General features: G+C 29.5%; 2 protein-coding genes across 4 annotated transcripts in view; one reads left to right on the forward strand and one right to left on the reverse strand.

Moving 5' to 3' along the window:
* LOC107616846 (dnaJ homolog subfamily C GRV2-like) overlaps positions 1-14,717 on the forward strand; it is a 55,436-nt gene that overhangs the window by 2,869 nt on the left and 37,850 nt on the right. Inside the window, exon 4 of one of the 3 annotated variants that reach the window (XR_015902598.1) lies at positions 12,985-13,316. The exons of 1 other annotated variant lie outside the window; for it this stretch is intronic. The gene's annotated coding sequence lies outside the window, so the exon portion shown is untranslated. Of the gene's footprint in view, positions 1-11,508; positions 12,108-12,984; positions 13,317-14,717 lie in introns of those variants that run through there. One more of the 3 variants, XR_015902597.1, reaches the window with a different exon arrangement.
* LOC148578834 (uncharacterized) lies at positions 4,158-4,994 on the reverse strand. Its single transcript, XM_088502155.1, has 2 exons — positions 4,511-4,994; positions 4,158-4,276 (listed from the first exon to the last, which is right to left on the reverse strand). The coding sequence occupies exons 1-2, from the start codon at positions 4,992-4,994 to the stop codon at positions 4,158-4,160; spliced, it is 603 nt and encodes a 200-aa protein (XP_088358281.1).

Here is a 14,717-nt window from a genome sequence, read left to right on the forward strand (position 1 = left end):
TTAATATTAAATTCATTAATACGATTTTAATTTTATATAATAGTTAGATAATAGATTAGTAAAAGCAAAGGGAAGAATGGCTTTAATTAGTATTTGATAAAATATTCATTTAGAATAATTAAAAAATATAAAATTATGATATTATTAAAAATACTACATTTTTATGTTAAAAAATTATATTTAAATAAAATATTTATAAAATATAAAATTTAGAGTCACATAGCTTCATGAACATTAATCATTAATCAATTATGAACTAACATAAAATTATAATATAATTTATTTATGAAAAAATAATCAATAATTAATATTAATAAATATAAAAATCATCCAAATACTTTGATTAAAAGTATGAGTGGTTAATTATTATTCATTATTAATATTATTTTATTCATAACAAAAGCTGAAATATAATTATTCAAATTTAGATTTTAGAAAAATAAACGTATAAGTAACAAATGATCTATTTTATCATGTATATTATAAATTAATGAACTAAACTAACTGATATAATCAATTATAATTAATTAATTGGTATAAATTGTAATAAATTATATGATATTTAAAAAGAAAATAAAATAAATAAAAAAATAAAAAGAAATAGAAGAATAGAAGACTATAATAAAATAAATCAAATGTGAGTTTTTTTATTTTTTTACAAATTTTATATCACATCCGCTTCAATAATAATAAATAAAAATACATCAACTTAATATCTAAGAGAAAATGATGAGATAAAATCATAATACAATTATAAAATAAAAGCTTAAATTAAACCATAATATCATTGCACAACACAAATTGAAAGTAATTTCACATTATAATATACCACACAAATTGGTAAATGACTTAAGCTTAATTATGGATATTTTTTATTTATGCATACATGATAACATATCATATATTGCTCTGAATGATGAGCACAGGAGTTGAAGAGTGTGTGCTGATTTGTGTCATTGATAGTTGCCTTCTTGTGACGACGCCTCATAGGAAGAAAAAGAATTGTTGTAAAAGCTACTCAATGAAAGAGTAATTAGTAAATGAATGATATTTTCTTCTAGCATATATGGTCTTTTATAGTGGTAAAATAAAAATTGAAGGAATAAAATTTTGTATTTTTATATTAGAAATAGAATTTGATATTTATCCTAATAAAATTAAATAACTAATTAGTTATATTTAAATAAATAAAATAAATTAAATAAAAATATTTTTAAGAATTAATCAAATCAATTAGTCAATACAAATAATTAGTATAATTAATTTTATTTGATTTATTGAATTCAAAAAATAAATTAGAAAATAATTGATTGAATTAATTAGTTGATATAATTAATTTATTATAATTGATTGGATTTAATGAATTAAAAAAAAATAAATAGGAAAACATAGGAGACAATGATTTTTTTAACTAAATTAATATGTATTTATTGTATTTAATTAGTATAAATAACAAATCATCTACGCTATTATGTACCTTATAAATTAATGAATTAAAATAATTGATATAATAAATTACAATTATTTGATTGGTATAAATTATAATAAATCGTGTGATATTTAAATACCTAATCAAATCAATTAGTTGATATAATTAATTTACTGTAATAAATTGTATTCAATGAGTTATAAAAAATAAATTAAGAAACATGTTAAGAAGTATGCCACGTCCATCATGAAGTGCAGAAATTCAATTTTTATATAATAAAAATATACATTCTTATTCTTATATATGTTATAGAAATATATTTTCATTCCATTAACTTGCTTATTTTTTTTTAACTTGCCACATATATTCAGCATGGAATTTTAATTTTTCTAAATAAATTTAGAAGAGAGAATAATACTTTCATTTTGGAGAGAAAATAAATTCATGAAGAATTGACACCTCGCTTTTATTAGTTGATAATGTATTAAATATTAATTTTATATAATTATAATAAATATATTTTTCTAGATTAGTATAATCATACATTATTCATTAAATGTTAACTGTAATATAAAAAATACAATTTATGAAAAATTGACACCTCACTTCAATTGGTTAGGAAAAAATACAACTTTAGTATATTAGGTAGAAGTATATTATTATTATTATTATTATTATTATTATTAAAATGATTAAAAATATTTCCGATTGATAATTGATAAGTAGTTTAATAATGTATTAAATATGAATTTTATATAATTATAATAAAGATATTTTTCTAAATTAGTATAATTATGCATTATTCATTAAATGCATTTATTTTTGAGGGAAAATGAATTCATGAGGAATTCACACCTCACTCTCATTAGTTGAGAAAAAATCCAATTTTAATATATTAAGTAGATTATATAAATAGAAATACTTGCTAAGTGTAACACCCTAACTTTTAGCACGTCATGATCGTACCAAAAGTAAGGAGTTACTAACCTGTTCTCCTTATTTACTATTTAATATTGAGCCTTTAGGTCGATATCGCATTTCAGTTTATAAGAAAATACCAGAAAAATTATTTGTAGTAATTAAAATCACACAATTATTAATAATAATAAATGCTATACAATTAGATTCAATGTAAAACTCAAATGCAATACCTATCCCTCCGGATAAAATAAAAACCCTAAAACAACAAGGACGAGGGAACTCTATAAAAATAACAGGAATCACAAGTAAATCTACTAATCGTCTGCAGCTTCTTACTGAATCTCCGAACCTGTGTCACTGAAAGGGTGGAAGATTTGGGGTGAGAACAAAACCACTAGTTCTCAGTAGGGAATGGAAATGCCGTAAAAGTAATGAATTTAATGCAAATAATTAACTTACTTAGTAAAACTATTTTGTTAAACTTTTGAAAATACTTTTATTTCTACTTTAAATAAATAATTACTTTTCTTTAAATTTCTAAACTCAAAACAAATTTTAAATATAAAACTAGTCACATTTTCTGTCTCTCAGCACATAGTTAATCCTCAGTCAAATGTCAACTCGTAATCACTTTAATACACTCACAAACAAGTAGTGCAAGCAAGAGATTCAATTCAATGTACAAGCAAGTCACAACAAGACAAACAGTACAATCACAAAGTAATAAGACAAGCAAGCGCAATCAAATGCAAATGTGCAAACAACATGATGCATGTCTATCTCTAACGCAGGCCATGAGCTCATGTGTCGGTTGCCTACCCGCTCCCGACATTACCCGGGCACGAGTCCCAGATATGATTTTCCAAATGCATCAGTGTGCTTATAAGTCGTACGGCCAGGCCGCATCAGTGTGACTTTTCAAATCAATAAGCGTACATCTGGAAAACAGTTCTCAGTGTGTGGGCGTTCCCACTTTACATTTGGCACTAAGGCCCAAACAATGTCACATCTGCTCTCCTGTGGCAGACACTGCATTAATTAATATATTCTTTAAATCCTTGTTCTCTGCTCTCCTGTGGCAGAGATTCCTTTTCTTAATAAACCGAGCTCAAATCTTTACTTAAAACAAAATCTCTCCTTAAAAGATTTGGTTTAAAACATTATATTTTTCTTAATAAATCAAACTTTAAAATAAAGTACCCTGAGCATTTTAAATTGGGACATGTCGCACCTTTATCATCCAGAAACCTCAACCAGGTCCTCAACCATCAACATTAGTGGACGTATCGACCCCTGTGACCGGTTGCCAACAGGTTGCCTGGATGACGTGTCAGGTGGAGGCTGAGTTGTCAAATGCAGGTGCCACGTGTCACTAGAAGTTGTTGCAGGGACTAAAAACCCCCTCCCTGCCCAAACTGTTCTCAGCCCCACCGGCAACACCCTCCACTCACCATCCCTCCCCAGCACTCCTCCACCGCCGCCACCACTACAACCGCCTCACAACCTTCGCAACTCATGCGAGTCCTTCACCTCTTCTTCTTCCTCCACAACCTCCCAAAGCTTCACCCAATGGAGGTTCTCTCTCCCGACAACACCTTCCACCACCACTACCACTACTCTTTCGCCACAACAACCACCACCAACGCCACCACCGCTTCTACTTCCCAACAATTTTGAAGAACTCTTTCACCTCTCCGAGCTTCAACTCACAACCGGCTCCGAATCCGGAGCCGGTTGTCTGTGGTGTAGACAAAATGGAAGCATCTTCTTTATTAAGCCTTGAATGCAAAAGCACAAAATAGACTTTCTAGAAGTAACTTTCACTCATATGGCAAGGACAGAGTTCAATTATGAGTGCATTCAATCTAGGAATAAGTCTCTCAATTGCCACCGCATGCTCTTGTTGTGCATCGGACATGTCAAAATCTACAGGTACAATGAGGCAAGAGATGCAATCAGAAATCCCAAAATTCACCATTATAAAACACTGAAGCTTGTATGATGACCAGCAGAATTGAATTTAATTAAAATGATCACCTAAGATTAAGATTCACAACAAAAATGACTATAAGCAAGAACAAAATTGGAAAACGAAATGATGAACCAGCGATCTAATGCATTTCTTCGTTTTTTTTTATTTAATTTCAAAAAGGAGGTTACCTTGAGGATCGTCTTCCTCGTCAATAGGAAAATCGAGCCAGGTCTCGGGATGCATAGCGATATTGAAGGCGAAGGACAAAACCTCGTCGGTGATCCCAACGGCTCGTTCAGGAGCGTATTCCTCCAATTCAGGTCGGTGGTTCCCTCCGAAATCGGATCCGATGGGTTTAGGATCAGGTTGGTCGACGTCGGAATAATCGGGCCGAGAATGATCGGGAATAGAGTCTTGGTAGAGGTCGTGAGAATGGGGAGATGAAGGGTTGGAATTGGAAGGTGCAGGAGGAGCGAGGAAACTAGCCATTCCCCATAATTGACGAGTTAAGGTTTGTTTGATTTCATCAAGATCCTCTTTGACTCCACGGCCTTGGCCTTGATCCTCTTCGTCTTCGTCGTCTTCTGGTTCCGATCCATGCACATTATCATGATGTTCATGTGGTTGGCTTGTGGGAGAAACAGCTGGAGGGAGTAGAAGCGGTGGTGGCATTGGTGGTGGTTGTTGTGGCGGAGGAGTAGTGGTAGTGGTGGTGGAAGGTGTTGTCGGGAGAGAGAACCTTCATTGGGTGAAACTTTGGGAGGTTGTGGAGTAAGAAAAAGAGGTGGAGGACTCGCATGAATTGCGAAGGTTGTGCGGCGGTTGTAGTGGTTGCGGCGGTGGCGGTGGTGGAGGAGTGCTGGGGAGGAATGGTGAGTGGAGGGTGTTGCCGGTGGGGCTGAGAACAGTTTGGGCAGGGAGGGGGTTTTTAGTCCCTGCAACAACTTCTAGTGACACGTGGCACCTGCATTTGACAACTCAGCCTCCACCTGACACGTCATCCAGGCAACCTGTTGGCAACCGGTCACAGGGGTCGATACGTCCACTAATGTTGATGGTTGAGGACCTGGTTGAGGTTTCTGGATGATAAAGGTGCGACATGTCCCAATTTAAAATGCTCAGGGGCCGGAAAGGGTATTTACCCTATTTTAAATAATTTAATTTTCTAAAATCAAACCTTTTAAAATAACTTTTCAAATAAAACCTCAGATTTTATAAAATTTTGGCAGCACTTCCCCTAAAACTCGGGGTTAGCCACCCTTTTTCGGGTCCCAACTGAACCATTTTCAACCTCTTTTCAATCAAGAAATCAAATACATATTCAGATATGCATCAAATTCAGTCACAAACACAATTCAAGCTCATCATTCAGTCATTTCAAACAATCATAAATTATTTACAAATATCCACTATACTTCCATGACATTCATAGTTTAAAAACAGTTAATTTCAAAACAAAAATTTCCTACTTTCGTATGAAATCAAAATTATCGAAGGCTCCGGAGAAGCTTTCTGACCGAGCTGCTGAAGGAGAAAGCGTCAGAAATCGTCTGTGCTTCCTAGAACTCCAGTTAACCGAACTCAAGGGATAGAGGAGCTACGTTACCGTCGACTTCCACCGGACAAAAGTAACGCCAACACGTAGAGAAGAAGGATACGAACACTTTTATCGGATTAGATTTTTTATTGGAGTTATAGATCGCAAGAAATCGAAACTAGAAGATTAGAGATTTTTCACGGTTCTCTCTTGCAAAGCTTCGGTCTCTCTCTTATTTCCTTTGATTATGGTTCGGTGACAAGAAGAAATAATGAAGCAAAAATTGATAATGATGTTTAATGACTAACATAATATGTGTCAAATTTATAAATTATATGTATGCATACTAAGCCACGTTGGTGGCTTTCTTCCTTTCCCAGATGGCATTCGGCCAAGGGATATAATGGAAGCTAGGATAATGATAACGATAATGATAATAATAATGATAATAATTAAATTAAATTTTATTTTATTAAATAAATTTTCGAAAATTTGGGGTCTTACATCCTACCCCACTTATAAAAATTTTCGTCTTCGAAAATTGATATAAGATAGAAAAGGTCTGCATCAACTTCACTTTCAAACGTCAAAAAAGGAAAGAAAAAGATTTGGCATGTCCAGTTCATGTGAAGGAAATCATATCTTATAAATGACAAGATATGGTCGGGAGTTATTCAAAACATATCTCAAGAAAGAAGTTCGAAACAAAAATTTCTCTGCAAGCAAGGAAGGAAGAGATTCACATTAGCACGAATAAGGATTATGCGTTGAAACGGAGCTAACCCCTAAACTTAACTTCTAACGTTCCCAAAACCCACGATTTACGTTACCTATTACTTCTATCTCGTCTATGATAATCCATTAGTGTTTCCATATACATGAATCATTAGTATTAATTTGGCCAAACCTAATACCATGAGAGATGCAACGGTCGACTAACAGCATTAATCAATAGACAATCATGCATTTGAAATTCAAACTCTTGTCAGTGGGACAAGTCCTACTGCATGACAAACACTCAAAGTATGCAGTAAAGCATAGTCAGTCCATTCCCAAGACTCTAACAGGAACGAACAGCTCTGATACCATAATGTAACACCCTAACTTTTAGCACGTCATGATCGTACCAAAAGTAAGGAGTTACTAACCTGTTCTCCTTATTTACTATTTAATATTGAGCCTTTAGGTCGATATCGCATTTCAGTTTATAAGAAAATACCAGAAAAATTATTTGTAGTAATTAAAATCACACAATTATTAATAATAATAAATGCTATACAATTAGATTCAATGTAAAACTCAAATACAATACCTATCCCTCCGGATAAAATAAAAACCCTAAAACAACAAGGACGAGGGAACTCTATAAAAATAACAGGAATCACAAGTAAATCTACTAATCGTCTGCAGCTTCTTACTGAATCTCCGAACCTGTGTCACTGAAAGGGTGGAAGATTTGGGGTGAGAACAAAACCACTAGTTCTCAGTAGGGAATGGGAATGCCATAAAAATAATGAATTTAATGCAAATAATTAACTTACTTAGTAAAACTATTTTGTTAAACTTTTGAAAATACTTTTATTTCTACTTTAAATAAATAATTACTTTTCTTTAAATTTCTAAACTCAACAAATTTTAAATATAAAACTAGTCACATTTTCTGTCTCTCAGCACATAGTTAATCCTCAGTCAAATGTCAACTCGTAATCACTTTAATACACTCACAAACAAGTAGTGCAAGCAAGAGATTCAATTCAAAGTACAAGCAAGTCACAACAAGACAAACAGTACAATCACAACGTAATAAGACAAGCAAGCGCAATCAAATGCAAATGTGCAAACAACATGATGCATGTCTATCCCTAACGCAGGCCATGAGCTCATGTGTCGGTTGCCTACCCGCTCCCGACATTACCCGGGCACGAGTCCCAGATATGGTTTTCCAGATGCATCAGTGTGCTTATAAGTCGTACGGCCAGGCCGCATCAGTGTGACTTTCCAAATCAATAAGCGTACATCTAGAAAACAGTTCTCAGTGTGTGGGCGTCTCCACTTTACATTTGGCACTAAGGCCCAAACAATGTCACATCTGCTCTCCTGTGGCAGACACTGCATTAATTAATATATTCTTTAAATCCTTGTTCTCTGCTCTCCTGTGGCAGAGATTCCTTTTCTTAATAAACCGAGCTCAAATCTTTACTTAAAACAAAATCTCTCCTTAAAAGATTGGGTTTAAAACATTATATTTTTCTTAATAAATCAAACTTTAAAATAAAGTAAATCTTTTCTTAACTAAATATATTTTAAATAATTTAATTTTCTAAAATCAAACCTTTTAAAATAACTTTTCAAATAAAACCTCAGATTTTATAAAATTTTGGCAGCACTTCCCCTAAAACTCGGGGTTAGCCACCCTTTTTCGGGTCCCAACTGAACCATTTTCAACCTCTTTTCAATCAAGAAATCAAATACATATTCAGATATGCATCAAATTCAGTCACAAACACAATTCAAGCTCATCATTCAGTCATTTCAAACAAGCATAAATTATTTATAAATACCCACTAGACTTCCTTGACATTCATAGTTTAAAAACAGTTAATTTCAAAACAAAAATCCCCTACCTTCGTATGAAATCAAAATTATCGAAAGCTCCGGAGAAGCTTTTTGACCGAGCTGCTGAAGGAGAAAGCGTCAAAAATCGTCTGTGCTTCCTAGAACTCCAGTTAACCGAACTCAAGGGATAGAGGAGCTACGTCACCGTCGACTTCCACCGGACAAAAGTAACGCCAACACGTAGAGGAAAATGATACGAACACTTTTATCGAATTATATTTTTTATTGGAGTTATAGATGGCAAGAAATCGAAACTAGAAGATTAGAGAACGGTTCTCTCTTAGTTCTCTATCTCTTGCAAAGCTTCGGTCTCTCTCTTATTTCCTTTGATTATGGTTCGGCGACAAGAAGAAATAATGAAGCAAAAATTGATAATGACGTTTAATGACTAACATAATGTGTCAAATTTATAAATTATATGTATGCATACTAAGCCACGTTGGTGGCTTTCTTCCTTTCCGAGATGGCATTCGGCCAAGGGATATAATGGAAGCTAGGATAATAATAATAATAATAATAATAATAATAATAATAATAATAATAATAATAATAATAACTAAATTAAATTTTATTTTATTAAATAAATTTTCGAAAATTTGGGGTCTTACACTAAGTATATATAAAAGAGGAGATATATAATTATATATAACCTAATTGCTATATATGTAACAGATATAAATTGTTATAATTATAGAAACTTACTATAATTATATTAAATTTAATTATGAATATAAATAAATAAAAGTGATAATAATTAATATTTTTTTTTTTACATTTAATATTTACCGTAAATATAAAAAATATTGAGAAAAAAAGTAGATATTGACTTTATTTTATTTTATTTTATGTCATGGATTTCTTTACTAAAATTAATGGAGAAAAAAATCTTTATAATTATATGTCAATTTTAATCACAATAAATAAGATGAATCGGTTGAGCAACTAATAAATTTAACGGGTAAATGTTATTTTCCATTTATGAAAAAATGAAGTAACATGCATGCGTATATTAATATAGGAATAATATATATTCACAGTTTTAAAATCTTCAAAAATATTTGATTGTATTATCCTTCAAACCAAAAAATCTATCCTTTATTTTTATTAAATATTTATATTAATTCAATTAGATGATTATTTTAATAAAAGAAAAGATTATTATTATTATTATTATTATTGAATAATAACGATAATTATCGTTATTAATATATATATATATATATATATATATATATATATATATATATATATTGTTGCTTCTACAATCGTGTAATAATATTTTCTTTCATTTGTTAACTAATTAAATTTGGTTATTTATATTAAATATATTTAATAATTACTAAAAATTAATCATATAATTATCATTATTAATAATCAATTTATATTTCTCTAAAATATAATTTTCTATCTTATTATTATTATTATTATTATTATTATTATTATTATTATTATTATTATTATTATTATTATTATTATATAGGTCACCATTAAGATAATAACTTGTCACTAATAAAATTTTAGGATAATGAATAAAAAATAGAATTATATCAATATAATTAAAATAGTTAAAATATTTTTGATTGATAATTAGGTTAATAATGCATTAATTATTGATTTTATATAATTATAATAGAAATATTTTTCTAAATTAGTATAATTATAAATTATCCATTAAATGCTAAGTATAATATTGTTATATAATTATAATTAAGATAATTTTCTGAAATAAATTTAAAAGAGATTAGTATAATTATAATAAAGAGATTATCTTAAATTAGTATAATTATGTATCATTCATTAAATATTAATTATAATATAATTATATCAATTAAAGATAATTTTTAAAAATAAATTTAAAGAGAGAAATAGTGCAATCATTTTGGAGGAAAAATGAATTCATGAGAAAATGACACATCACCATCATAAGTTGGGAGAAAACCCAATTTTAGTATACTAAGGAGATTGGTATAAATTATAATAAATTATATAACATTTAAATAGAAAATAAAAATAAATAGAATAGATAGAAGACTACAATAAAATATATTGAATATGAGAGTTTTTTTTTTTGTACATTTCATATCACATCCGTTTCAATAATAATAATAAATAAAAATACGTCAACTTGATATCTAAGAAAAAAGGGATAAGTATGATTTTGGTCCCTAAAGTAGAGGCTGAAAATTTATTTCGTCCCCCAACTTTTTTTCGCTCTAAAATGGTCCCCAAGGTTTCAGTTTGTTTTAAAATCGTCCTTTTTACCAATTTCATTTTTTTTATTACCAAACTACTCTTTATTAAAAAAATTATAAAATAAAATAAATATAAAATAAATTAAAAAAAAAAGAAAGGGATAGATACGGGGTGGGGAAAGAAAGAAAAGGGATGGGGGGGAGAAAAAGGGGGCAGGGGGGAAGGGGAAGGGAAGGGGACCGCCGCCCGCCGCCCGCCGCCTTGCCGCCCTGCACCGCACCACCTTCTTCTTCTTCTTTTTCTTCTCTCCTCGCCGCCGCCACCGGTCTTTCTTACCGCCGCCGCCACCGCTCTGCTCCTCGGGGAAAGGGGGAAGGAAACGCGAAGGGAGAAGAGGGGGAGGGGGGTTTCGGGACGGGAAGAAGAGGGGGAAGGGGAAGGGTCCTCGCCGCCGCCACCGGTTTTCACGGACGCCGCCGCTCTTCGCTGCCGCCGCCACCGCTGCTCCTCGCCGGTTTCTAGTTTCTTGTGGTTTCTTCTAGTTCTGCTGCTTCTGCACATGATTATCAATCTGGTTTCTGTGTTGTTGTTCTTTTGATTCCATTATGATTATCGTTTTTCTGATTTTGGGTTCTGAGTTTTGACGATGACCATGATTTTGAGTTCTGAGTTTTGATCCCATTATTATTGTTCTTCTATTGTTGTTTGTTTGAGTTCAGATGATTCTGAGTTTTATTGTTGTTTGTTTGAGTTCAGATTATGATTTTCTGAGTTTTGATGATGATGATTTTTCTGAGTTCTGAGTTCATTGGTGTTGCTTCTGCTTCTGTTTTGCTTCAGCTTCTGGGTTCAGCTTTGGCTTCTGGGTTCAGCTTTGCTTGCTGCTGTTCTTCCGCTTCTACTTGTTGTTCTTCTGATTTTCAATTTTGTTTATGGTTCTGATGATAATGATAATGACCATGATGATAATGGTGGTGGTGGTGGGTTCTTCTGATTTCAATTTTGTCATTGTTGTTGTTGTTATCTATTGTTGGCTGTTTTTTTTTTTTCTGGGTTTGTGCATCTGGTTCTGCTTCCGTTAATGTTGAAGAAGAAGAAGAAGAGGAGGAAGAAGATGGGAGGGGAGGGGAGGGGAGGGTATTTTCGTCCGAAGGACGATTTTAAAGCAAACTGAAACCTTGGGGACCATTTTAGAGCGAAAAAAAGTTGGGGGACGAAATAAATTTTCAACCTCTACTTTGGGGACCAAAATCATACTTATCCCAAGAAAAAATGATGAGATAAAATCATAATACAGTTCTAAAGTAAAAGCTTAAATTAGAACATAATATCATTACACAATACATATTGAAAGTAATTTCACACTACAATATACCACAAACAGGTAAATGACTTAAATTTAAATACGAAACATTTTTTATTTATGCATACACGATAACACCATGGTCTATAAATACCTCATAGATAACATATCTTATATAGCTCCGAATGATGAGCACGAAAGTTGGAGAGTGTGGTAGTTTGTGTCCACGATAGTTGCCTTCTTGCAATGACGTCTCATAGGAAGAAAAAGAATTGTTGTAAAAGCTATCAAATGAAAGAGTAATTAGTAAACGAATGATATTTTCTTCTAGCATACATGGTCTTTTATAGTGGTAAAATAAAAATGGAAGGAATTAAATTTTATATTTCTATATTAGGAATAGAATTTGATATTTATCCTAATAAAATTATTATCTACTTAATATACTAAAACTGGGTTTTCCCCCAACTAATGAAAGTGAGGTGTCACTTTCTCGTGAACCCATTTTTCCTCCAAAATGAATGCATTTAATGAATAATGCATAATTATACTAATTTAGGAAAATATCTTTATTATAATTATATAAAATTAATATTTAATGCATTATTAAACTACTTACCAATTATTAATAAAAAATATTTTTAATTATTTTAAAGAATAGTGCATAATTATACTAATTTAGGAAAATATCTTTTATAATTATATAAAATTAATATTTAATGCATTATTAATCTAATTATCAATCGAAAATATTTTTAAACATTTTAATTATATTCATTTTAATTATATTGATATCCTTCTAATTCTTATTCATTATCCAATGATTTTATTAGTGGCAAGTTGTTAACCCATTTATATTGATAATAATAATTTTATTAGGATAAATATCAAATTCTATTCCTAATATAGAAATATAAAATTTAATTCCTTCCATTTTTATTTTACCACTATAAAAGACCATGTATGCTAGAAGAAATTATCATTCGTTTACTAATTACTCTTTCATTTGATAGCTTTTACAACAATTCTTTTTCTTCCTATGAGACGTCATTGCAAGAAGGCAACTATCGTGGACACAAACTACCACACTCTCCAACTTTCGTGCTCATCATTCGGAGCTATATAAGATATGTTATCTATGAAGTATTTATAGACCATGGTGTTATCGTGTATGCATAAATAAAAAATGTTTCGTATTTAAATTTAAGTCATTTACCTGTTTGTGGTATATTGTAGTGTGAAATTAATTTCAATATGTATTGTGTAATGATATTATGTTCTAATTTAAGCTTTTACTTTAGAACTGTATTATGATTTTATCTCATCATTTTTTCTTAGATATCAAGTTGACGTATTTTTATTTATTATTATTATTGAAACGGATGTGATATGAAATGTACAAAAAAAAAACTCTCACATTCAATTTATTTTATTGTAGTCTTCTATCTATTCTATTTATTTTTATTTTCTTTTTAAATGTTATATAATTTATTATAATTTATACCAATCTCCTTAGTATACTAAAATTGGGTTTTCTCCCAACTTATGATGGTAATGTGTCATTTTCTCATGAATTCATTTTCCCTTCAAAATGATTGCACTATTTCTCTCTTTAAATTTATTTTTAAAAATTATCTTTAATTGATATAATTATATTATAATTAGTATTTAATGAATGATACATAATTACACTAATTTAAGATAATCTCTTTATTATAATTATACTAATCTCTTTTAAATTTATTTCAGAAAATTATCTTAATTATAATTATATAACAATATTATACTTAGCATTTAATGGATAATTTATAATTATACTAATTTAGAAAAATATTTCTATTATAATTATATAAAATCAATAATTAATGTATTATTAACCTAATTATCAATAAAAAATATTTTAACTATTTTAATTATATTGATATAATTCAATTTTTTATTCATTATCCTAAAATTTTATTAGTGACAAGTTATTATCTTTATGGTGACCTATATAATAATAATAATAATAATAATAATAATAATAATAATAATAATAATAATAATAATAATAATAATAATAATAATAAGATAGAAAATTATATTTTAGAGAAATATAAATTGATTATTAATAATTGGTTATTAATAATGATAATTATATGATTAATTTTTAGTAATTATTAAATATATTTAATATAAATAACCAAATTTAATTAGTTAACAAATGAAAGAAAATATTATTACACGATTGTAGAAGCAACAAAATATATATATATATATATATATATATATATATATATATATATATTAATAACGATAATTATCGTTATTATTCAATAATAATAATAATAATAATAATCTTTTCTTTTATTAAAACAATCATCTAATTGAATTAATATAAATATTTAATAAAATAAAGGATGGATTTTTTGGTCTGAAGGATAATACAATCAAATATTCTTGAAGATTTTAAAGCTGTGAGTATATATTATTCCTATATTAATATACGCATGCATGTTACCTCACTTTTTCATAAATGAAAAATAACATTTACCCGTTAAATTTATTAGTTGCTCAACCGATTCATCTTATTTATTGTGATTAAAATTGATATATAATTATAAAGATTTTTTTCCTCTATTAATTTTAGTAAAGAAATCCATGACGTAAAATAAAATAAAATAAAGTCAATATCTACTTTTTTTCTCAATATTTTTTATATTTACGGTAAATATTAAATGTAAAAAAGAAAAAATAATATTAATTA

This window comes from Arachis ipaensis, chromosome B1, assembly GCF_059453495.1.
Source record: "Arachis ipaensis isolate K30076 ecotype BB chromosome B1, ASM5945349v1, whole genome shotgun sequence".
NCBI classification, from domain to species: Eukaryota; Viridiplantae; Streptophyta; class Magnoliopsida; order Fabales; family Fabaceae; genus Arachis; species Arachis ipaensis.

Coding starts and splice junctions, on each gene's coding strand:
- LOC148578834 (XM_088502155.1), bottom strand. CDS start 4,994: ATGCCACCACCGCTTCTACTCCCTCCAGCTGTTTCTCCCACAAGCCAA. Junction 4,277..4,510: donor CGAGGAAGACGATCCTCAAG/GTAACCTCCTTT, acceptor TTGTACCTGTAG/ATTTTGACATGTCCGATGCA.